The following is a 23,797-nucleotide window of genomic DNA, read 5'->3' as shown; positions in this document are numbered from 1 at the left end:
TCGAGAGACAATCAGCAGAAAAGGGAAGAGCGTAGAGGATGGCACACAGGAGTTCTCCTAAGCCAGGCTGGGAAGTGGTGTACAGTAAATTTTAGTCACGTTCCATAAGCTAGAACGCAAAGGATCCAGAAAGGACAAGAAAAACCTGGGTTACACGGTGATCTGATGGGAGGTGTGGCAAGAATACACAAGAATACACCTCACAGACCTCCTACCACAGCTGCTGCTCTCTGGAATCCATGACAGAGCTTGCGCCAAAGCACGCCTCCTACAGGCTGCTCCCTGCCAGTGACTGAGTGCAGCTGATGCACTAAGGCAGCTGGTTCCTTGAAGTACAGCGGACTCCTGTATTGTCAACTTTTGTTCCAGAACTCCCAGTGGCTTTGCTGAACCTTCCTTAGACTATGTGGCAGGTTAGGATGCTTCACCCAACTGTCACTCCCTCTTTCCTTCCCTCAGGGTCAGACTTGCAACATGGTCTGGTGGTTCTCCCAGCCTCCCTGGCTTCCTCCTGCTTTCCTTTCACATAGGTGTTTCCCTTAATAAAATCCTTGCACACTCAATCCCATCTTGGTGTCTGCATCTTGGAGGACTCAGTCTAGCACAGGAGACTACTCCCTGGTATTGTGACTACCCCAACTCTCGTTGGGGTCATTTAACCCAGGTGGTGAAGATGGACCAGACTTGTTTGAACAAAAGATGCTCTGGGTAACCCCAGAACCTGCTAATTTCATATAGAGGTACCAGGGGTTAGGATTTCAACATACTTTTTTGGGGGGAGGTGCAATTCAACTCATAACAGTCTCCGCCTTTGGTTGGGCCTCCAGTACTGGCCTGACTCCTGTCCACATTTCCCCAACAGGGTTACTCTACTGTTCTTCACAAGGGCTTTTCCAAACCTTCTCCACCCTCTTCAACATTTCAGCCCTGCAACCTTCCCTTTCATATTCAACAAATGACTTTACCTCCCCCTTCACAGAATAATAGACACCGACAGAAGGGGGGGTTCCTTAACCTCACGCCGTGTCTGCCTCTCACTTTCTCCATCTGAAGGCTTCTTCTGTCCTCCTCACCATGTTCTTCCTCAAGTCTAATCTATGTTCTATTTTTTGGATCCCTTTCCTCTGATGCAGGAACCCTGCACGTCTCCCAATTTTCTCCACATCAGGAAATGACACCACAATCTACCCCACTGGCTCAGGCTAAAATATCTACAAGTCCATCTTTATTATTTGCTTTTCCTGACTGTCCTTCATCCTCCGACACAACTAATCTACAGCATGTCTGATTTGCTTTACCTTCAGAATATTTCCTAAATCCAACCCCTTTCAATATCACCACTATTACTATTCTGATCTAGGCAATCTAATGGGCAATTACGGGTAACTACCTCTTAACTGGTCTCACCACCTCCACTCTTGTCTTATTTCAGCCCAGTCTCCACACACAGCCAGAATGATCATCTTAAAAGACACATCAGACCATTCACTCCCCTGCTTCCAATGTTTCAGTGACTTCCCTTTGCACTGAAAATAAATAATTTTTTTTTTAACCATGGCCAACAAGGTCTATATGATCTGGTCTCTGTTTACTTCTCTGATATTATTTCATGCTTCTCTCCTCTTCACTCACAACATTCCAGGCACGTGGATTTTCTTACTGTTCTTTACACAGTCCAAGTAGGTAATGCTATTACCTCAGATCTTCTCATGGCTGATTCCTTGTCATCTTTATATTCTTCAAATGTCACCTCCTGAAAGAGGCCTGACCATCTATCTACAGACCACCTTTACCCCAGATCATGCTCTATACAATTTCTCCACTTTGTTATTTTTAGAGTCTTTATCACTGTCTGAAACTATTTACTAATCAGCTCATTTTTATCTTGCCAGTCTGGTCCCAAAGAACCTAAGCTCCTTGTGAACAGAGAGTCTGTCTGCCTTGTTCATTGCTGTCCCTCCAGTGTCTAGAACAATGTCTGGCACCTAGTAGGCACTCTGTAAATGTCACTGAATGACTATGTGACAGGTGCCAGGGTTTTTAAGCACCATGGAAGATTCAGGGAGGCCACTGTCTCACTGCTGGGACATTCACTGAACAAGTTCTAAGAAGTCCCTTGAAGGCCAATCGTTTGGTCACTTGCATGCCAAGCTGGAACACAGGAATCCTTTCAAAGGCTAGGAGTCCTGGCACTTAGATCCAGCCTCCCTAGGGGTGCTGCATAAGCGTTTCTCACCGAGACCCTGGCACTGTGGCCAGAATGGTGTTTCGGAACACTTGCTGGTCTCCGTTTCTTGAGATCCGCAGACCTTGGTTCCCTGTCTCACAGAAAATCCTGCCACTCTAGCCACTTCTGCTCCTCACTTTCTAAGCTCCTGGTTGGGCATCTTTCCCCATGACCCCTAATTTAACAGTGTTAGACGATAAAAGTCTTCCTTTAACTATGCCCTGGGAATCAAGGAGGGAAGGAAAGGGAAGCAGTTTTCTTTCCTCCTGATGCTTCTACACCAGTAAAATCAAAATAGAAATTAATCTGATGATAAACTACTCTGCCTCAGCCATAGACAATTTCACTCAGGTTTCAAGGGACCTTGCCTCCTTATTTTTAGAGGACAGAAGCTGAAATAAATCTTTGCTAAGGCAGGCTGGAGGTTGAGGCAAAACTTTGTTAATGACCCAGGAGCCAGAAAAGAAAGTCAGTGAGAGAGAATCAAGGAAGCTAGATCAGCTGGATCACAGGGTGTGTTCACTCACCCTTCATTTAAAATCTTTTTCAGGCCATCTCCCTGCTTTAGCCCCCATTAGAGCTGCCTGCACCTAAGGGAAGAAGACCCAGAAAATCAAGCCTTGGAGACCTCTGAGTCTCAAGTAAAAGGTAAATGTTTATCGAACGACTGTATGACAGGTTCCTGGCTCTTCTGTACATAGTAACGAGTCAAGATGTTGGCTGGTGCTGCAGTCATCTGAAGGCCAGATGGGGTCTAGGAACTTGTTTCCTAGGTGGCTCACTCACTTGGCTTATGGTAGGAGGATTCAGCTCTGCGCTGGTCATTAGCACTAATCATAAAAAAGCTGGAGTGCCTATACTCACGTGAGACTAAATAGGTTTAAAGATAAGAGGTATATTTAGAGATGAACATTTCTTAATAACAAAAATGTCATTTGGCAAGAAGATGTAACACTTACAAATGTGTATGTGCTGAATAAATTCAAAATATGTAAAGCAAACGTGACAGAACTAAAGGGAGAAATAGACAAATTCACAATCATAGTCAGAGATTTTAACATCCTCCAGTTATTGATAGAACCAGTAGACAAAAAAATTAATAATGAAGAAGATCTGAACAGCATCATGAACCACCTTGTCTAGCTGACATTTATAAAACACTACACATAACAACTGCATAATGCACATTCTTTTTAAGGCATGGAACGGTCACCAAGGTATGCCATATGCTGGGTCATAAAACTGATCGGAGTCAGCAAATTTCGAAAGTTTTTCCCAGACCACAGAGGAATTAAACTAGAAAGTAATTCTAAAAATAATAAGATATGTTTAAGAGCCCCAACTATTTGGAAGTTAAATAATGCTCCTCTCAAGAACTAATAGGTCAAAGAAGAAATCATAAGGAAAATTAAAATTTTGGACTAAATGGAAATAAAAACAACAATCAAATTTTGGGGATTCAATTAGAACAGTACTTAGAGGCAAATCTATAGTTTTAAATGTTTGATTTAGGAAAGAAGAAAGGCTTACAATAAATTATCTAGGTTTCTACCTTGAGAAGCCAGAAAAAGAAGGGCAATTTAAACCCAAATTAAGTAAAAGGAAAAATTATAAAGATAAAAGTAGAAATCAATGTAATAGAAAATGGACAAAACAATAGAGGATATTAACAAAGCCCAGGAGGGAACTTTGTGAGGTGAGGGAAATGCTCATTATCTTGTTTGGGATGTGGGTTATAAGTGGGAATTTCTTTGTTAAAATCCATTGAACTATGCTTAAGATTTGTGCATTACAATGTAAATTTCACTCCTTCAAATAAAGAACTTTAATAAAGAAAGAAAAAAATAAGACCATGTGTAGACAGTGCTAGGGCCTCTTCCAGAGCCTTGAGAGAGTGCATCCAAATGAGCAGGTTCCCATGCTCGTTGAAAGCTTCACCAGCTTCATGAGTTGCATGGCAAAACTGCCACTCCCCCCCACTCCCTGCCCCAGCCTCATATTCTGGTCTCCACTCTCAGTAGTTGTGTGACCATAGCTGTTTAATATCTTAGTGTCTTGAATCCTGAATTTGTAAAATGGGAATTATTATGTAGCCTGTCTCATTGGATTGGTGAGTAAATTACACGAGATAACTCAGAACACTAACTGGTACTTAGTAAGCGTTCAAAGAATATAAGCCATTATTACTGTCTTGCAGAAGTAGTTTCCTAAGGAAAACTATTTAGGAAATTCTACTAAGGGCCATGTGGACCTAATGGAGTGTCCTGAGCAGAGGTGCAACAAGCACAGCTTTGCCTTTTAGAAATAATCACTGAGGCAGCAGTGGGGAGGATGAACTGGAGTGGGGAAAGGATAGATTTGGAGACTAGGGATGAGACTATCCTCACACGAACATGGATGAGACATTACTGACCTAAAGAATTTTTTAAAATATGTAACTGTATTCAAAGTGTACAGAATTTGAATATACATAAAAATGTAACTAAGAGTATGTGTAAAAATTTTAATTGCTTTTCATATTGAAAACTATTAAGATAAATTCAAAATTACCTTTAAAATAAAGCCAAATAAAAATTACAGTTAATAAATATCAAATTTTGAAATAAATTTTTAAAAATGCAAATAATTGTAAAATTTGTATGGAAATACAAAAGACCCTGAAAAACCAAAACGATCTTGAGAAAGAAAAACAGAGCTGGAGGAATCATGCTCCCTGACTTCAGACTTTACTATAAAGCTACAGTAATCAAAACATCATAGTACTAGCACAAAAACAGACAGATCAATGGAACAGGATACAGAGCCCAGAAATAAACCCACACACTTACGGTCAATTAATCTATGACAAAGGAGGCAAGAATATACACTGGAGAAAAGATAGTCTCTTCAATACATGGTTCTGGGAAAATCAGACAGCTATATATAAAAGAATGAAATTAGAACATTCCCTCACACCATATACAAAAATAAAATCAAAATGTATTAAAGACCTAAATGTAAGACCAGAAACCACAAAACTCCTAGAGGAAAACAGAGGCAGAACACTCTTTGACATAAATTGTAGCAATATTTTTTTTGGATGTCTCCTAAAGCAAAGGAAATAAAAGCAAAAATAAACAAATGGACCTAATTAAACTTAAAAGCTTTTGCACAACAAAGGAAACCATCGACAAAACAAAAAGAAACCTACTGAATAGGAGAAATATTTGCAATGATATGACTGTTAAAGGGTTAATATACAACATATATAAACACCTCATACAACTCAAGATCAAAAAAAAAAAACAAAACCCCAAACAACCCTATTAAAAAAATGGGCGAAGAACTGAATAGACATTTCTCCAAAGAGGAAAAGCAGATGGCCAACAGGCACCTGAAAAGATGCTCAACATCGCTAATCATCAGGGAAATGCAAACCAAAACCACAATGAGGTATCACCTCTCACCTGCCAGCATGGTTATCATCAAAAAGAATACAAATAACAAATGTTGGCGTGGACGTGAAGAAAAGGGAACCCTCATATACTGTTGGTGAGAATGTAAATTGGTGCAGCCACTGTGGAAAATAGTATGGAGGTTTCTCAAAGAACTAAAAATAGAACTACCATATGACTCAGCAATTCCACTCCTGGGTATACATCCAAAAAAACCAAAAATACTAATTCGAAAAGATACCCACACCCCAACGTTCACAGTGGCATTATCTACAGTTGACAAAATATGGAAGCAACCTAAGTGTCCATCAACAGATGAATGGATAAAGATGTGGTACATATTTACATTGGAATACTACTCAGCCATAAAAAAGAATGAAAATTTTGCCATTTGCAGCAACATGGATGGACTTGGAGAGTATTATGCTAAGTGCAGTAAGTCAGACAAAGACAAATACTGTATGATATCACTTATATGTGGAATCTAAAAAATTACACAAACTAGTGACTATAACAGAAAAGAAATAGACACACAGATATAGAGAACAAACTATTGGTTACCAGTGGGGAGAGAGAAGGGGGAGGGGCAATATAGTGGCAAGGGATTAACAGGTACAAACTATTAGGTATAAAATAAGCTGCAAGGATATATTGTACAACACAGAGAATATAGCCAATATTTTATAATAACTAAATGGAGTATAACCTTTAAAAATTGTGAATCACTGTCTTATACACCTGTAACTTATATAATATTGTATATCAACTATACTTCAATTAAAAATTTTAAAATTACTTATTAAAATAAAGCCAAATAAAAATTCTGATTAGTAAGTATCAAATCTTGAAATAAAAGTTTTAAAAATACAAATTGTTTAATATTGCAGAAGGTCCTTCTGTACCTGCTCTGCTTATGGTAAATTGTGTGTACTTCTCCAGAACCACAAACCGGAACAGGAAGAGAAGTAATACGAAATTTCACAGGTCTGGAAAGGTGACTTCACTCTGTTGAGCTTGTCTACTCTTGTATACTCCTGGGGTGGAACTGCTGGTCACCCATTAGGTGTGTATGGTTGGCTACAGTAGCTACTGTCAAAGAGTTCTCCAAAGTGGCTGTACAAATCCACATTCCTCTCAGCTGTGTGGGAGAGTCCCAGAGCATCACTTTGCACTTTCCATCATTTCCATTTTAGGCATTCTGGTGGGTATGTGCAATGCTATTTCTATAACTAATACATTCTTTATTTTTCTATTCCCTCTGTAGAAAGGGAATCCAGTTTTTGCAGCCAACCCTCCCTTGGGGCAGGAGGGAGGGAAGAAGCCATTTCCAGAGGGTCCATCAGCGGGGGCCTAACTACAAGAGGGAGGTCAGCTGAAGCAAGGCCAGGCAGAGGGAATCCCAGGCACCTGGACGCTCATCTCCACTCTCCGGCACATTACCTTTTCCCAGCCTTTCCTCATCTCTGCTGATTCAAATCTTGTTCGCCCTTCAAAGGCTGGTCAGCACTGATCTTCTCCAAAAAGCCCGTCATTCTTCCCCTTCCTTTCCCCAACTTTTGTCTTTACATTGGAAGGCATGGATGGGTGAAGGTGGGCAAATCATTAACCTCTCTTGATCTGTTTCCTTATCGGAGGATCATCTGAGCTGAGCAATATTGAGTCTAAGTCCTTATCTGATGTGATGTCTAATGAGCCTTTAAGAACCAGGGGGCGAAAGAACACAAACAGAAGTGTGTACTCCGTCGGTGAGCCAGAGCGTCAGGGCCCCTGAACAAGCCTGTGCTCTGAAGGTTCTCATGAGTTTCGGTCAGCATGTGTCGGATGGAGCTGCGTCCTTGAAGCCCCACTGACGCATAATCGTGCAAACCTGTTCACTGGGGGGTCTACCCGGGACCTCGTAACCCTCCCGTGCGCCCACGGTGGGGCAAGCCCTCTAAGGGCTCTGAGGGATTCCGGGTCCTTCCGGGATTTTGTGTCGAATCGGCTGGTGGCGACCCGACGCCGCGTCGGGGGTGGGGAATGTGCGGCTGCGCGCGCACCGCGGCGTTTACGCGGCGATTTCATCATGCACCCGGCCTGGTCGCGCGCGCCGCTTCCGCCGCCGCCCCCTCCGGACCTCCCAGGGCAGCAGTCTCATGCCCTCTCTGCGCCCGGCGCTGCTTAGAGCCGCCCGCGCCGCTCTGCTGCTGTCGCCGCCGCCCCGGCTCCCGGCCCGGCCTCCTCTTCTGCCCTGCCGGCCCATCAGCAAGCCAGCCCGCGCCCCGACCTCGTTCCCCGCTGCCGCCTCCCGGAGCAGCATGGATGGCGCGGGGGCTGAGGAGGTGTTGGCACCTCTCAGGCTAGCGGTGCGCCAGCAGGTACCGGCATTCTTCGCTTTCCCCTCAGCCCCGGCTCTCCTCTCCCTGGTCCCCTCCTTCTCATCCTCTCTCTCTCTCTCTCTTCCCCGGGCACCGGTCCACCTCGCCGATTATCCCTCTCCTTCATTCTCTGGAAGCACTTGGTTTCTAGGCATCTTCCTCGCCCACCCCACGTTGGACCCAAGTCCCCGCGTGCGCCGGCCACCTTCCCTCCGGTGGACCCCTGTCCTCCCCTCTCCTGCGGTGACTTCCTCGGATCCCTCGACATTCTGCCTCCCTCCTCATGCGATCTGTTCTCCCTTCCCAATCCTTGTTACTGCCCGTACCACTTGCTTCTCCGATGGGGCTGGCATCTGTGACCCTTTGCTTCTCCTCCTGTCCTAGCTCAATAGACTCAACTAAAGATTTCCAGTCCCTGCTGTGTTCTTTGTGCTTCCTGGGTGGCGAGATGCCTAATTCTTCCCTGATCAATTACGAGCCGAAGCTGCGGGTTCTCTCTTCTTACTGCCTGACTCTTGTTTTTTAATCTTCAGGATGCTTTGAATAGTGTTTCCTCCTTGACATCTTCCTTCATTCGGTGCTTAGTTGGCCGAATGGTCCGTTGAGGAAATAAAAATAGTTGAAACGTGGATGTGGGGAGGTGCTGAACTTCTTTTTTTCTTTTCTAATAATGTGAGTTCATCGTCCTTCGCTTCTGTCACCTTTTCTGGGTTCCCCAGAATGAGTGAGCTTTCAGATCGTAAACGTGGGAAGCTGTAAATGTCCCTGAGTGACTCGGTGAAGTCAGCCATCCTTCGTATGGAACATTTTGAAATTTGATTTTGCGGAAGGGAGGGAGGTTTCATGGGCTGGAGAGCTTGGTGATTTAATACAGGCCTCCTTTTCCTAGGGCACTGCATGAATATCAGGGTTTAGAGAGGACAAGGAGAAGGTTATTTCAAAGGGATTCTCACATCCAGTCAGGTAGAGCCAAAAGCTCGGAATAGGACCCCGAGGATTGATGACCTAGTAGTGAGCACCGAATGGGTTTCTCCTGCACGGGCGCCTGATGCAATAACTTGCCTTAGCTATGGAGGGTGGATCCCTCCCTCGGAAATAATTCATTGGGGCAGAGCTGCCGAAAATTCGGCAAATTCTGCCACTTTATCTACTTCTTTCTAGTTTGAGCCTGACTGATTCAGTAGTGTTTTATTTTGAAATTTCACTATGGGCTTAATTTTTTCTTTATTCTTGATACCAAAGCGCTGTGAATGCTTATTCTCCATCTCCCTCCACCCTCCCTCCCCAAATGAAATTAGGTGTGGTTCTTTTGTCTTTTCTCTAACTCTCAACTTTTTTTTTTTTTCCACTTCACTTTAGAAGGGAGAATACATCTAATTTGGAAAAACATACACCCAAACCCCTCCCTCTGCCACGTTAGCCTGGAACTGCAGTGCAAATTATCCATCTGTAGAAAGACTGTGGAACTAGTTAACTGAAGTAAACTTTGATGATGGAATAGCCTTCCGATGTTATTACTATCTTGTGTATTGTTTATGTTGGCTTGATTGTTAGTTTTTTGGTACTTCAAGGTATTTTTTGAATATGTAAGTTAGTTTATGTAAGTTAGTTTTTGTTTTTTTCCATAATTTTCCAGGACCACACATATATTAGTTAACTACCTGGAACTTTGAATCTCACTGATTCCAGGATCAATTGGAAGGGAATTTAAAGATCATCTAGTTAAACCGTTTTTTTTTCTTGGTTTTTTTTTTTTGGTTTGTTTTTTTGCTTATATGAGGAAATGAGACACATGGTCACTTCTACTCATTCTACATATTTCCACTGTGAAGTTTGTGCAGTTGAAGACATCCTTGGAGTGGGATTTTTTAAGGTGCTTAATAACTGGTCTTGTTAGTGGCATGTGTTTCAGATAAATATGTATTTCATATAAATTTCCCAATCTGCTATGCTACGTGGATGCTGTTTTTTAATGATTTGGTTTGTTGATTGACTGAAATGTATCAACAAACTACCATCTTATTTCCCCTTTCATTTCATAAAAGAAAGTGTATTTTAATACCAAAGAAAGGACAGACCATAACTCAGAATAAAGAACAGTCTTTTATATTTAACAGGTTTAGCTTTGAAAAAAGGTCTAATACGTTGTCTTTTTTTTTTTCTTTTTTTCCCCCTTTTACTGCATATTGGTGAAAACTTTGTCCTGGAGTATCTTGTTTGGGAACTATTGATCTAGGGCAGTGGTTCTTAAAGAGTGGTCTGCAAATTCTTGGAGGTCTCCAAGGTCAAAACCATTTTTATAATAAAACTAAGAATGTTATTTGCATTTTTCATTGTGTTGACATTTGCACCGATGGTGCAAAGCATGGTGAGTAGAACTGCTGGCCCTGAGCACTAATCAAGTCAGGGATACTAAGCCAAGCCATTATATTCTCTGCCACACTCTCACACATTTTTTAAAAAAACGAAAAACAAAACAAAACCTCAGTTTTGCTTTAGAGTATCCTTGAAAAAGCAGTAAGAATTATTATTATTTTAAATATTTATTTATTTATTTATGGCTGTGTTGGGTCTTCGTTGCTGTGCGCGGGCTTTCTCTAGTTGCGGTGAGCTAGGGCTACTCTTCGTTGCGGTGCGCAGGCTTCTCATTGTGGTGGCTTCTCTTGTTGCGGAGCACAGGCTCTAGGTGAGTGGGCTTCAGTAGTTGTGGCATACGGGCTTAGTTGCTCCGCGGCATGTGGGATCTTCCCGGACCAGGGATCGAACCCGTGTCCCCTGCATTGGCAGGCGGATTCTTAACCACTGCACCACCAGGGAAGTCCCAATAAGAATTATTAATTTTATTAAATTCGGACCTTTGTGCACACATCTTTTTAATATTCTGTGTGACTAAATGGGAAGTATGCATAAAGCATACCCACACATGATGATTGTCTGAGGAAGAGCACTTATGATTGTTCGAGTTGCAAGAATGAAACACTCTAAAATGTCTGACAAAAAATTGTTATTCAGTCTTGGGTATTGGGCATTCATTCATTTTCCGGAAAATGAGTGAAGTGAGACTGTCACTTCAAAAAGCAACTGATAGTATTTGTGGCCAATAATAAAATTCAATTTTGGGAAATTTTAGAGCCCTTGATTTTTCTCTGCTTTGATTTTCTGAACTGAGAGTGCCCATTAAAACTGTTGCTTAATGCACAAAGGACAAATGATAAGTTTATGAAGTTTTTGTCAATGGTTATAAAACTTGGAAATCTGAAATTAATTTTTTAATCTTAACAAGAACCCTCTAGGCCCATATGTGTAAAGCCAAACATCTTAAAAAGGTGAGGAAATGTTTTCTTGTTTTTCCTTGGCCAACTGAATATGCATCATGATATATATGAAGGATGCATGAAAAAGATCCCTTGAAATGATTTCTCACCTAATAACTATTCTGCTTTATATTCACAGACTCTTAGTTCTAATATATGTCTTTATGGTAAGAATTTATGCAGGAATTAAGCTTCTAGTTGATGTTTCTCAAAGGTAATTTAGAAATATTGATGATGTTTCACATCGGTTTCATTCAACACACACACACACTATAGTTGGTGGTGAAGAAAGAGGGAAGAAAATAATTAGAAATTAGGAATCCTTAAGTACTTACTTTCCATGTTTCGATCACCTCCAATTCTTTTGTTTACACAGTTAAATCATTATAAATCATGGTTTTAATGATTCCATTATTCAGAATAAACACGATTATTTCCTTGATTCACTGAGAGTTTTAGAGATGATGAACTCAGTGTAGGAATCCTCACTCTCCCACTGCTTCTGTTGATAGCTAGCCTATCCTTGAATGTATGTGTGCCTGATTCTGTGCCTGAACTTTAAGAGACAGAAAAATGATTCAGGAAAACTTAATTTTAATTTTAAAAATTTTAAATTCTTTCTACCTTTACCTTTACCTACTTGTGGCCTTGCTTGCCCAGTGTCCTTTGAAAAGCTCCCAAAGAAAATATGGGAGTGCCAATACTTGACACATAAGGGTAGGTACTCAAAAGAACTGCTTGCTTACTTCTTTAAGCCATTCAAAAAGAACTGCTTGCCACTCTCTTTTCAGAACACAGACCCTCACAAGGTTCTTATCCCCATCAAAAAGCACTATTAATGAACATTTATGAGATAAGTGTTCTGACGGGTAGAGGAAGGGAAAAGAACCACTGAATGAGTAAAGAATAAGCCAGTAGATATTTACCAAGTACTAAGTGCTTAGCGTTGTGCTAGGTTTAGGTTGTGATAGCAGGCAACAAATATTTGAGTGCCAGAATTGACATGCCGGAGTTCCTGTCTTAAAAGAGCCTGCTTTATAATGACAGGGACAGATAAAATGCATGTAAATAAATAAGCCAATCCATTGATAGGGTGATTTCAGGTATTATACATGTAATAAAGAAGTTAAAATAAAGTTAGAAGGTGACTGAGGATGTTGCTTTAGCTAGAGAGGTCAAGATAATAGAATAAAAACTGCTAGTATAATAACAGACCAGATTTATTTGTATGCAGTAAGAGATTGAGAGGAAGAACCAATTCAATGGTTCTCAACTATATCAGACCCAGTGTACCCTTTTACACCAGATATTTTGAAATTCTCCATTACTACCCTGTAATGAAATTCATATGAAATATCTACATAAATTAAAGAAAGATATGTGTACACATAATGCTCTAAATGTAATACAAATAAATAAAAAGTAATTTATAATAAAATAATATTATTTTAATATGTAGATTTGGGGGTATGACTCCACTGGAAGTTATATTGAATTAAGCAGACGCTTATACCTCTACGTAGATTTACTGTGAATGCAGTTGCTGTAAGTGCACATTGATAGAGGTATTCTGTATTGTTTACTCAGGACAGCAGCATAGCCTGTGGTCACATGGTTGGTTTGTTTTTTATTTCAAATAATAACAACTTTGTAAAATTCTGAACAAAACAAGGTACAATTTTCCTTTTTTGTTTTTAAACTGTAGTTGATTTTAGTCTTCCTTTAAATTACATTTTCCTGGGTGCATTCCTGGAGAATTCAGTGTATGTTAAAACTGGGAAAATTCTTCTCATTGTATATAAGCAGAGTTAGGCTCTAGGTTGAGATCATTTTAAACAGCTTTTTCACCTCCTAACTGGGACATTCTAAAGTAGAATGAATTGCAGGAGAGGGAGACTGTCATTGAATGAGGGAAAATAGGCAGGAGCTTGGAAAATATCAACAACAGGGGGAAAGGGTGATGACAGGCTCCTCAAAGGAGCTAGAGTTTTAGAAGGAGAAAAGGGGAATTAGTTTGAAAGTACAGAGGGGAATAAGGAGGACATCTATCCCATTTCCATTCTCTTCTCTGTGTCTCATTACCTCATTTGTATTTTCAACTTTGTCTCTCTGCTGCATTCCATGGGATGGAAATTATCCACGGATAATTTCTTTAGGTCGTTCTTCTAGGTCACTAATTCTCTCTTCAGCTGTGTCTGATCTGCTATTTAAACTGTCCAGTGAGTTTTGAATTTCAGTGATTTATTTCCAGATGATCTGTGTGGCTCTTTTTCAAGTCTCCTGATTGTTTCTGATAGTCTCTTGTTCTTTGCTCATGTTGTTGATTCCTCCTTTTATTTTAGTTTAAACATCTTGAGCATTTAAAAAGTATATTTGGTCATTCTAATACTTTTAAAGGATGTAATTTTGTTATTTGTCATTTCTGCTGAGTCTCACTCATGGTGGCTTCTTTCCTCATGGATTTTTAAATTTTGAGTTTAGTGCTTATTATTTTGGTAACCCTAATCTGGGAAAATCCTGAAAGGCCTATGGAAGGTCTACTCCTTTAGAGAGCAGTTGCTTCTGTTGGGCACCCAAGGGCTCTATTAATTTGATAACTTTAATTTCTCATCTTGAAGTTTCCCAGACCATGTGGTAGTGTTTTGTTTGTTTTCTCAGATTGCCTATTCCACCACATTACTGTAATAAAATCAGTGTACAGGGTTGTTGGAAGTGAATAAAGTAGTCTAAAGAAAGTAGCAAGGAAAAAATTCCAACAATAAAGGGCAGAGGAAGATTAGCCAGTAGTGACTGAGAAGAAATGTTCAGAGAAGTAAGTGGAAAACTAAGATAGTCATTTTTTTGTATGCAAGAAAGGAGAGGGATTCAAGGAGAAGGTAGTCTATTTGTTGGTTCTTCTGTGTTCTCAGTAGTTATATTGCTCTTTACTTTTTTTTTCAATGATTTTTAAAAATTATTTATTTATTTATTTATTTATGGCTGTGTTGGGTCTTCGTTTCTGTGCGAGGGCTTTCTCTAGTTGCGGCGAGCGGGGGCCACTCTTCATCGTGGTGCACGGGCCTCTCACTGTCGTGGCCTCTCTTGTTGCAGAGCACAAGCTCCAGATGCGCAGGGTCAGTAGTTGTGGCTCATGCGCCTAGTTGCCCCACGGCATGTGGGATCTTCCCAGACCAGGGCTCGAACCCATGTCCCCTGCATTGGCAGGCAGATTCTCAACCACTGCACCACCAGGGAAGCCCTTGCTCTTTACTTTTTATCAATGCTTTTCTCTCCACCATCTGTCTCCTCCCCACAAAGAAAACAAACAAACAAACCAGTAATAATCACCCTGCAAGCATAGTTATTTATGTACTTGTATTTGGATATTCTGCTAGATTATAAATGCTGAGGGCAATGACCTACAGTTATTCATAATGACCTTTCACATAATAAACATTTGAATTTCCTCATTCTTACATGGATACTTTTTAAAAGGCATGCTTAAAAACCCATTCCTAACTTTTCTTGACTTCTGAAACCAGTTGTGAATACAGATTCTCTTTGTTGGCTAGGGAGATCTTGTGCGAAAACTGAAAGAAGATAAAGCACCCCAGGTCGATGTAGACAAAGCAGTAGCTGAGCTCAAAGCCCGGAAGAGGGTTCTGGAAGCAAAGGTGAGTCTCAGGATCCTCAAAAAGGAATGTAAGTAGGTATAGGATTGTTTATCTGTATTTAGTCTCTAGGAGAGACCTAGAAAAGTTTCTGAACAAGTAACATTTGCTTTATCTCTATTTATCCAGTATGCCTTCTCCTCCTCCTCCTCTACTCGGCAGACTCCTCAGCCTTTCAACGTGTAATTCAGAATTTCTCTACAAAGCCTTCCTCAACCCTGACCTACCCCTTCTCCCCCCAGACTCAAATCCTAGACTGGTTAACGTGTAATTCAGAATTTCTCTACAAAGCCTTCCTCAACCCTGACCTACCCCTTCTCCCCCCAGACTCAAATCCTAGACTGGTTATGTTCCATGAATTTCCCTGGAAGGCATTGTGTTCTTTATGAATTCTCCTATACCTGCAAATAATGGTTATGCTGTTTTAAATTATTTTCTTTTAAGGAGAAGTTCTAGTCACCTGATACCTGCTCCCAGACTTTTCAAATTATAAACGTCCCATCAACAAACTGAAATCATTTGGAGTTTTTTCTTTTTTTGGCTGCACTGCATGGCTTGTGGGATCTTAGTTCCCCAACCAGGGATTGAACCCAGCCCCGGCAGTGAAAGCACCGAGTCCTAACCACTGGACCATCAGGGAATTTCCTGTTTGGAGTTTTAAGTCGCTATTTTGCTACAGTGATCCACTAAAAATTCAGATATTCCTTATCAGTATCTGCATCTAAGTAAGCTTAGTCTTGTAATCTTGGAAATGATCGTATACTTTCCTAAATAATTAAGTAAAAGTATCTTTTCTGTAACTCAAAGGGGAAAAAACCTTAAGGTTTCTATTGTTTTAAGGGTATCAAAATCTTGTCTGATAAATTTTATACTGAATTCTGCTGAGGAATAAAATAAATTCACATGTATAAATTGAAATTCCCACTCACTCGTTCAATCACATATTTTCTCTTTAAAAATCCCTTACAGGAGCTAGCGTTACAGCCCAAAGATGATGTTGTGGACAGAGCAAAAATGGAAGATACCCTGAAGAGGAGGTTTTTCTATGATCAAGCTTTTGCTATTTATGGAGGTAGGGGATTAATGAGAGAAAGAAAAATTGTATTGTTAGTGGCTTTAATATTGTTCTTAAATCAAAACCACAGCTTGCTTGATATCTAATAGTTTCAGGTCACACAAAGCAGAGGATAGATATCTTGCTTTCATTTGTTTAGGGTCATTCATTTGGCATGATATCAGTTCTTATTTCCCTCAACCCTATTTATTTTTGGAGATAGCATTTTTCCATTAAGACTTAGGGAATTTGGAGAGGCCCAGATATTAAGTGTTTGATGTGTCCATGTACATATCAGACCCTTCTTAAAATGCCAGTGAAGACCTGAGAGCAGTAGAGGGCCATTCTAGCACTGGCTGACTGTACTGTGCCGCTCCCCACAAGGGCAGTGGTAAACCATAGTTTCTAGATTATTCATTATGGTGACTGCCAGGAGAAAACGTTCTTCATGGCTATGCAGATAAATCTCTACATCTTTCTGAACACTGTATGAATTTATGTAGACCAGTATAATTCACTGATATTTTTCATAGTTAACAGAGGTTACTGCAACAATATTAGACTTTCAGTACTTTGCCACTGAAGCTTGATTTGAGTTTTAGTCTGAGCAGATCTCTAAATGTTTAACTTCTTGAGGTTTAAATAGTGGCTCAAATACCCAAGAATAAATTAGAGAATTGGGTGCTAAAATTTGAGATCATTGTTATTCAGCTGATGCAGCAAATTATTTTCTAATTTCTATGGCAGAAAACTATAATTTGCTTTTTCATTTTGTTTCTTACATATGGAGGAACTTTTGTTTTTAGTTTTTTGCTAATCCTACTTGAAATTTCAAATATGGAAATACCGCAGTTAATGGAGTAAGACCATTTTAGTTTTACTTCTGTCAGCTAGCTGGAAATAATGCTCTTCAGTATTAAGGGATTTGAAGTGTTGTCTTGAATACGTTTTTAGGGAGTATGTGAAGTCTTACAAGTATCAGTTTCTCACGTCTGCTTGCTTTGATTCATTCAGAGTGACAAAGTAGAGTACCCGTTTTCCTCTCATATTTTGCAGGTGTTAGTGGTCTCTATGATTTTGGGCCAGTTGGATGTGCTTTGAAAAACAATATTATTCAGACCTGGAGGCAGCACTTTATCCAAGAGGAACAGATTCTGGAGATTGATTGCACCATGCTCACCCCTGAGCCAGTTTTAAAGTAAGGTCTCTACTTTGAGGGTTGACATTCTTTAATATGCATACTTAAGTAACTTTTTGATTCAAAAAACTACCCATGTTCATCGTGAAAATCTGGAAAATAAAGAAAAACAAAGAAAATATATACTCATTGCCCACAGGTAACCATGTTAAAAATGTTGTATTTATCCTTTCTGTCTTTTTAAGTTCATATGCATTTAGTAGCACAGTGCTTTTTTTCACATAATATAGGTGAACATTATGTCATTAAGTATTCTTCTAAAGTATTTTTAATGACAGAATAGTATTCTCTTTTATGGATGTGCCATAATTTACCTAACTAGTGCATGAGTGTAGGCATTTAAGTTGTTTCTGATGTTTGATTGCATTGAACATCCCAATAGATGAATTTTAATGTATATCCTGATTATTTCCTTAGTATAAATTCATAGAAGCTCTGGGCAAAGGTGTGTATGTATTTTAAATCAAATGCTACTATTTGTATTGATGCTTCAATGCAGAAATTTAGATTATTCCTACCAACATTGTTGAAAGCAGGTCAGGATTTCTCAAATATGAAACTGAAAGAGGAATTCTTACATTTTGTATCTCATCACTTCATTCATTTAATGTTGCCTGTTAAAGAGCTAATTTTCGCTATTTGTATAGTTTAGGCTCTCTCTTAATAATTTCAGCCAATTAAAACAAGTTGAATTCTTGACGATGGATCAGGACAGCCTATTCTTTAGCTACTTGCCCCACTAATAGCTGTCCAGAGAGAATGCCAGTGTCCAACCAGGTTTCAGTGGCAGAAAACTCTTTCCTTAAGGTTCAGTGTCTATACTGAGTTATCACAAAGTCTTGGCTAGTCAAATTCCCCATGGTTTTGGCCTTTGCTTAGATCAGTAATAATAATGGGATAGGCATGGATTTATTGATTCTGCAAAGTAGCACAGACTTTATGACAATTTGTGGAAAAGTGTAATCTAGTTAGTATTTTTATTCCTAAGGGGAGGAAGAAGTTGGGGAGAGGGTGGGAATAGATTTGAGGAAGAATTTTCTTTGGTGTACATTTTTATCTACCATGGGATATATCATAATAGATATGGGAGCTTCCATCTTTCAGATATACAGATGTAAACTTTGGATAAATATATAGAAGGGAGATTGTCTTATAAGGTAAAGTTTATGTGTTAATTTGTATGAAAATGACTAATTGACTTGGCATTTATTAACTTAGGACTTCTGGCCATGTAGACAAATTTGCTGACTTCATGGTGAAAGATGTAAAAAATGGAGAGTGTTTTCGTGCTGACCATCTATTGAAAGGTATGGTTCTTCATCTCAGATAAATAACCTTTCAAGTAGGATTGATCAAAACAAAGGGTTTGGATTAAACTTTTCTCTCAAGTTTTAAAACTTTTTCTTGGGACATAACATATAAAGAGTAAAGTGCACAGATCTTAAGTATACAGAACAAGACCCTTATTGAAAAAAAAAAGTTATATACAGATAATTAGAAGTTCTAAGTCATGGAAAGAATCAAGACAATATCATGACTGTCCCTGTAAAATCAACCATGGGATTCATATAAATTAAGAACATTATCCTTGGGTTCGTTTTTTTACCTGACCAACACTGAAACTCAAAAGTATGTTGTCCTTTTTCCCATTGATTGAAATTGACATGTACTAACACTGTTGTTCTTATAGCTCATTTACAGAAATTGATGTCTGATAAGAAGTGTTCTGCTGAGAAGAAATCAGAGATGGAAAGTGTCTTGGCCCAGGTGAGTACTTGAGAGATCGCAATAACCCAGGTAGGTGCTGTGTGTCTTTCAGCATTTGATAACTGTTGAATTCCATATTGTGCTGACCTGGTCACAATAGTAAAAAAGGAGAGTTTACCTTCTGTCCCTCATATCATCTCTTTTTGCATTTTTATTTTCTTCTCTGTCAACCTTTTGTGACTAACCTTTATTTCTGTCAAACTAGCAAGTCAATGTAAATAGGCATGAAATAAGTTCTCTCTCTTCGGAAACCAGTTTTCTGGATTTAACAGCAAAAACCAGGACAGTGTCTAATGATGGATAGCATTCAGTGTGGAGATTTAGGGCAGATGTCTATATGAGCACTGTCTCATCAGCCACTTGATCTGCTTCTGGTTGCACTGTCCCTGACTACATGCTATTCTTTTTAGAACCTGATGGAGCAGGCCCCTGCTTTTCCTGTAGACCTTTAGTTTTATAATTTGTATTGAAGTTGACAAGTTTTAGGAAAGGCATTGAGATCATCTATTCTGACTTTTACCAAGTGCAGAAGTACCTTCTATATCAGAAGTAGTTCTTATCCTTTTTTTAGGTCACATACTACGTTAAAAATATGATGAAAACTGCACACCTTTGCCCCAGGAAGTTGAACATGCCTGTGTGTGAATGTTGCTGATTTCTCACCTCATCCATCCTTTTAAGCAAAGTACATTTCTCCAGCACCATGTTTGATCATGAGGTCTACCAGGGCTCACCTCTTAAATTTTTTTTACTTCCTTGGATAAAAGAAAACAACAACCAGTGCCGTGTTTATATATTTTTTCTTTACATTGGTATATAAATGAGGCTGAATGTAGGACTCTAACTCTGCTTTTCTCTCATGAAAATTACTGGATACTTCTCCACTGTTGCCCTAATTTTTTTAAACATGCTGATTTTCCTCTGTGGTATCTAGCTTTCCAACATTAGCTGAGAAATTTTCTCCTTCCTCATTTAAATTGAAAAACCTCTTAATCTGGCTATTGACTCATCTGCCAATTTATTTTGAACCTTGTGAAGTATGTTTTATCCCTTGCTTGAAGCTCATTGCTTTAGTGTTGTTACTCATGGTTTAGAAAATCAGTTCTTGTTCTTTGATACTGTTATGGCCACACCCTCATTTCTCATTTTCTTCTTTTTCCAAAGGCATGACCTGTATAAGAAAGAAGAAATGAAAAGCACCTCAAATTACCCTTAAATTATTCTGTTTCCCATTCAGAATTTTAGACTTATTAAGGTTTTGTGTGCACATGTCTTTGATCTTAACAGTTTCGTTTATTTCCAAATAAATTGTCAGAAACAGGAAGTAATTAGTTGTTTTGTTAAGTCATAATTTATGGTTTGAGCACTTTCTGTTTCATCTCAGATATGTGTTCCAGGAGAACAGTTTGGGTTTTGATTTGCCATATTGTATCATTTGTTGACCCTTGAACAACGTGGGTTTGAACTGTGCAGGCCCACTTACACTCTGCTATTTTTCAGTAGCAAATACTACAGTACTACACGGTTTGTGGTTGGTTGAATCTGCAGATGCAAGGGAACTGCGGTTACAGAGGGCCAGCTATAAGTTTTATGTGTTGTTCAAGGGTCAGTTGTATATAGCTGTCAGTTTAATCTTTAGTGAAAAGTTAGGAACCCACGGAAACGGCCTGATACTCAGAAATGGCCCCAGTGGATTCCCTGGCCAGAGGCGCATCTGTTGCTTCAACACATAATGGCATTTTCTGGACCTGTTAGTGCCTGTGACTCCTTGTTAGCTTTATGAAGCGTGATAGTTTATCTAAAAGGCATTGAGGGGGCTTCCCTGGTGGCGCAGTGGTTAAGAATCCGCCTGCCAATGCAGGGGACACGGGTTCGAGCCCTGTTCTGGGAGCATATGCCGCAGAGCAACTACTGAGCCTGTGCTCTAGAGCTCGCGAACCACAACTACTGAAGCTCACGCGCCTAGAGACCATGCTCCGCAACCACACAAGCCATCGCAATGAGAAGCCCGCCCATTGCAATGAAGAGTAGTCCCCGCTTGCCGCAACTAGAGAAAGCTGCGCGCAGCAACAAAGACCCAATGCAGTCAAAAATAAATAATAAACTTTAAAAAAAAATTAAAAATAAAAAAGGCATTGACGGACTTCCCTGGTGGCGCAGTGGTTAAGAATCCACCTGCCAATGCAGGGGACATGGGTTCGAGCCCTGGTCCGGTAAGGTCCCACATGCTGCGGAGCAACTAAGCCCCGTGTGCCACAACTGCTGAGCCTGCACTCTGGAGCCCGCAAGCCACAACTGCTGAAGCCCATGCGCCACAGCTACTGAAGCCCGCGCGCCTAGAGCCTATGCTCTGCAACAAGAGAAGCCACGGCAATGAGAAGCCTGCGCACCGCAACGAAGAGTAGCTCCCCGCTCGCCGCAACTAGAGAAAGCCTGTGCACAGCAATGAAGGCCCAACACAACCAAAAATAAATAGATAAATAAAAATTAAAAAAAAAAAATAAAAGGCATTGATTCACCCTCTGTGGTTAAGAAGTGAGGTAGAATCTGTTCTTCCTATTTTACAGATAAGCAAACTGAGGCTCAGAGAGATTAGGTTGGAACTTGATCCTGAATCATACAACCCATAAGTGGTGGAGTTGGGTGATTTACCCTGGTTTTTCTGACCCCACATGCCATCACTCATTAGTTGATTTATCTAATTATTTTATTTCTATCAGAAGTTTTTTTTTTTAAGTTTTAAATATTCTTTACTATTAGATGGTTTGTCATAGTCATTTGAAGTTTTTGAATTGGAGCTCATATATCATTTTAGAGGGTTTGGCATTGATCATCAATGTATAGGATGTGCAGTGCCCTGGAAAATGCAGAAGTGAATACGACACAGCTTCTACCTTCAAGGAACTTAATATCTGGTGGGAAAGGAAAGTTACATGCACATTTAATTAATAGACAGGGAAGTGCACCTGGCTCTTAAGTATACAGAGTAGTAAAATTCAACTGTGAAAACTTATTTATGTGATTCAGATTCTTGCCAACCAGTAACTATTATAATTCAACAAGAGGTATTTTACCTTATCTTTCATTGTACCTTTGTATCTTTCAGTGGTACGTGTGTGAATTTTAGGTCGGTCCCAGAAAGATACTCCATTTCTCTGTTGGTAAATGGAAAGAGTATAAACTGTTTATGGGTTTAATGTAAATATCTTGAAGGTTAGGTTAATTCTGATGTTTTTATTTTGGGTGAATTTTAATGATGGATGGGGTTTTATATATAATACTTTATTGTATGCCTTGTTTTTTCTGTCTTTTACACTAATCATTTTCTTGATGTATTCTTCAGCTCGATAACTATGGACAGCAAGAACTGGGGGATCTTTTCGTGAACTATAATGTAAAATCCCCCACTACTGGAAATGATCTTTCCCCTCCAGTGCCTTTTAACTTAATGTTCAAGACCTTCATTGGGCCTGGAGGAAACATGCCTGGGTATGTATCACTTATTGTTTATGTAATGAAGTTATTAAAATTACTTGTAATAAAAGGTAAATATCAATATCAGCCATGAAGGAAAATGTTTGAAAAGTGATTTGTAGAAAGTGTAGACAAATATATTAAGGAGAAATAATGACAGACGTATTCTTAAATTTTATTTCTTCTAATTCTTTCTGAATATAGTTTTTTTTTTTTAGCATATATGATGATTTTTTTTTTGGTCATAAAATAAACACAGAAGTCTGTGATCATCACATCTTGTAGTTATAGCTGCATAGGGCAGGAGAGAGGGTTGGAGAATGATTTTGAAAGACGTTGAACTTACTGTCGAAGGAGACTTTAGAAACCATTTGTTGTAGATCAGCACTGCCCAATGGAGCTTTCTGCAGTGGTGGAAATATTCTATAATCTGTGCTGTCCAATATGGTAGCCACTAGCCATATGGGGCTGTTGTGCACTTGAAATGGGGCTAGTGCTTCTGAGGAACTGAATTTCTAAATTTATTTAATTTTAAGAATTTAAATTTAAATAGACATGTGACTAGTGACCTACCATGTTGGACAGGATACGTTTAGCTTGTTGATTCAAGCTAAAGTGTGGTTTTCACAGATAGAGTAAAGAAAACCTGAACAGTTTACAATATGATTCAGAAGAAGAATCTGTATGTCCAGATTCCTTGTCCATTGTTAACAAACTTAGTCAAAGTATTCCATTTCATAGCTTCAGATGTTTTTCTCATGGTCTCATTTTAGGGTAAGAGGACGGGTTTTGCTAGATGAGGCTAGATAGATCATATTTCCTGAAATAGAAACTAAAGAATAATAAAAATTAATTGTGACAGGATGTATTATTGGAATTATTTTAATAAGACAGTGGGTTGATTTAGGATATTTTGTGGAAAGAGGCCAAGGGTGAACCTTTCATTTCGGCAATACATACAGAGAGTCATAAAATGGGCCATGCCCTCTGACCTGCCTCCCCACTCCTGTGAATTTATCTAAGGAAATAACTCAAAAGGAAAGGAAGCTATACTTATCAAGAGTGTATAAATGAAAAGTAGAAATAACCTATTTATCCCATAATTTCAGGATGGTTAAATAAATTATAGTAAAGTAGGTTATTTTAGTAGAATACTCTGTAACTGTTAAATATGAGAAAATTTTACGATATTTTTAGAAAATAGAAAAGTATAAAGTATAATTTAGTACATTCTACTTAATAAATATACATATTAACTGTAACTATACTTATATTTGGATAAAAACCACAAAATGAAAAGAGTTGTTGAAGAGAAGAGTGAG

General features: G+C 39.3%; 2 protein-coding genes across 2 annotated transcripts in view; one reads left to right on the top strand and one right to left on the bottom strand.

The window, feature by feature from the left end:
• The window catches only part of GGCT (gamma-glutamylcyclotransferase), a 67,875-nt gene extending 60,287 nt beyond the window's left edge, over positions 1 to 7,588 (bottom strand). The window contains exon 1 of the mRNA XM_059933662.1: positions 6,564 to 7,588. The gene's annotated coding sequence lies outside the window, so the exon portion shown is untranslated. The remainder of the gene's footprint in view (positions 1 to 6,563) is intronic.
• Positions 7,589 to 7,713: 125 nt separating this feature from the next.
• The window catches only part of GARS1 (glycyl-tRNA synthetase 1), a 39,067-nt gene continuing 22,983 nt past the window's right edge, over positions 7,714 to 23,797 (top strand). The window contains exons 1-7 of the mRNA XM_059933658.1: positions 7,714 to 8,018; positions 14,884 to 14,985; positions 15,952 to 16,054; positions 17,093 to 17,234; positions 18,453 to 18,541; positions 18,925 to 19,001; positions 22,345 to 22,490. Coding sequence (XP_059789641.1) covers positions 7,797 to 8,018; positions 14,884 to 14,985; positions 15,952 to 16,054; positions 17,093 to 17,234; positions 18,453 to 18,541; positions 18,925 to 19,001; positions 22,345 to 22,490 — 881 coding nt within the window. The 5' untranslated portion in view covers positions 7,714 to 7,796. The remainder of the gene's footprint in view (positions 8,019 to 14,883; positions 14,986 to 15,951; positions 16,055 to 17,092; positions 17,235 to 18,452; positions 18,542 to 18,924; positions 19,002 to 22,344; positions 22,491 to 23,797) is intronic.

Source organism: Balaenoptera ricei, chromosome 9 (assembly GCF_028023285.1).
Source record: "Balaenoptera ricei isolate mBalRic1 chromosome 9, mBalRic1.hap2, whole genome shotgun sequence".
In the NCBI taxonomy this organism is placed as follows: Eukaryota; Metazoa; Chordata; class Mammalia; order Artiodactyla; family Balaenopteridae; genus Balaenoptera; species Balaenoptera ricei.
The sequence above is the reverse complement of the archived record's forward strand: the minus strand, read 5'-3'. Positions and strand labels throughout refer to the sequence as shown.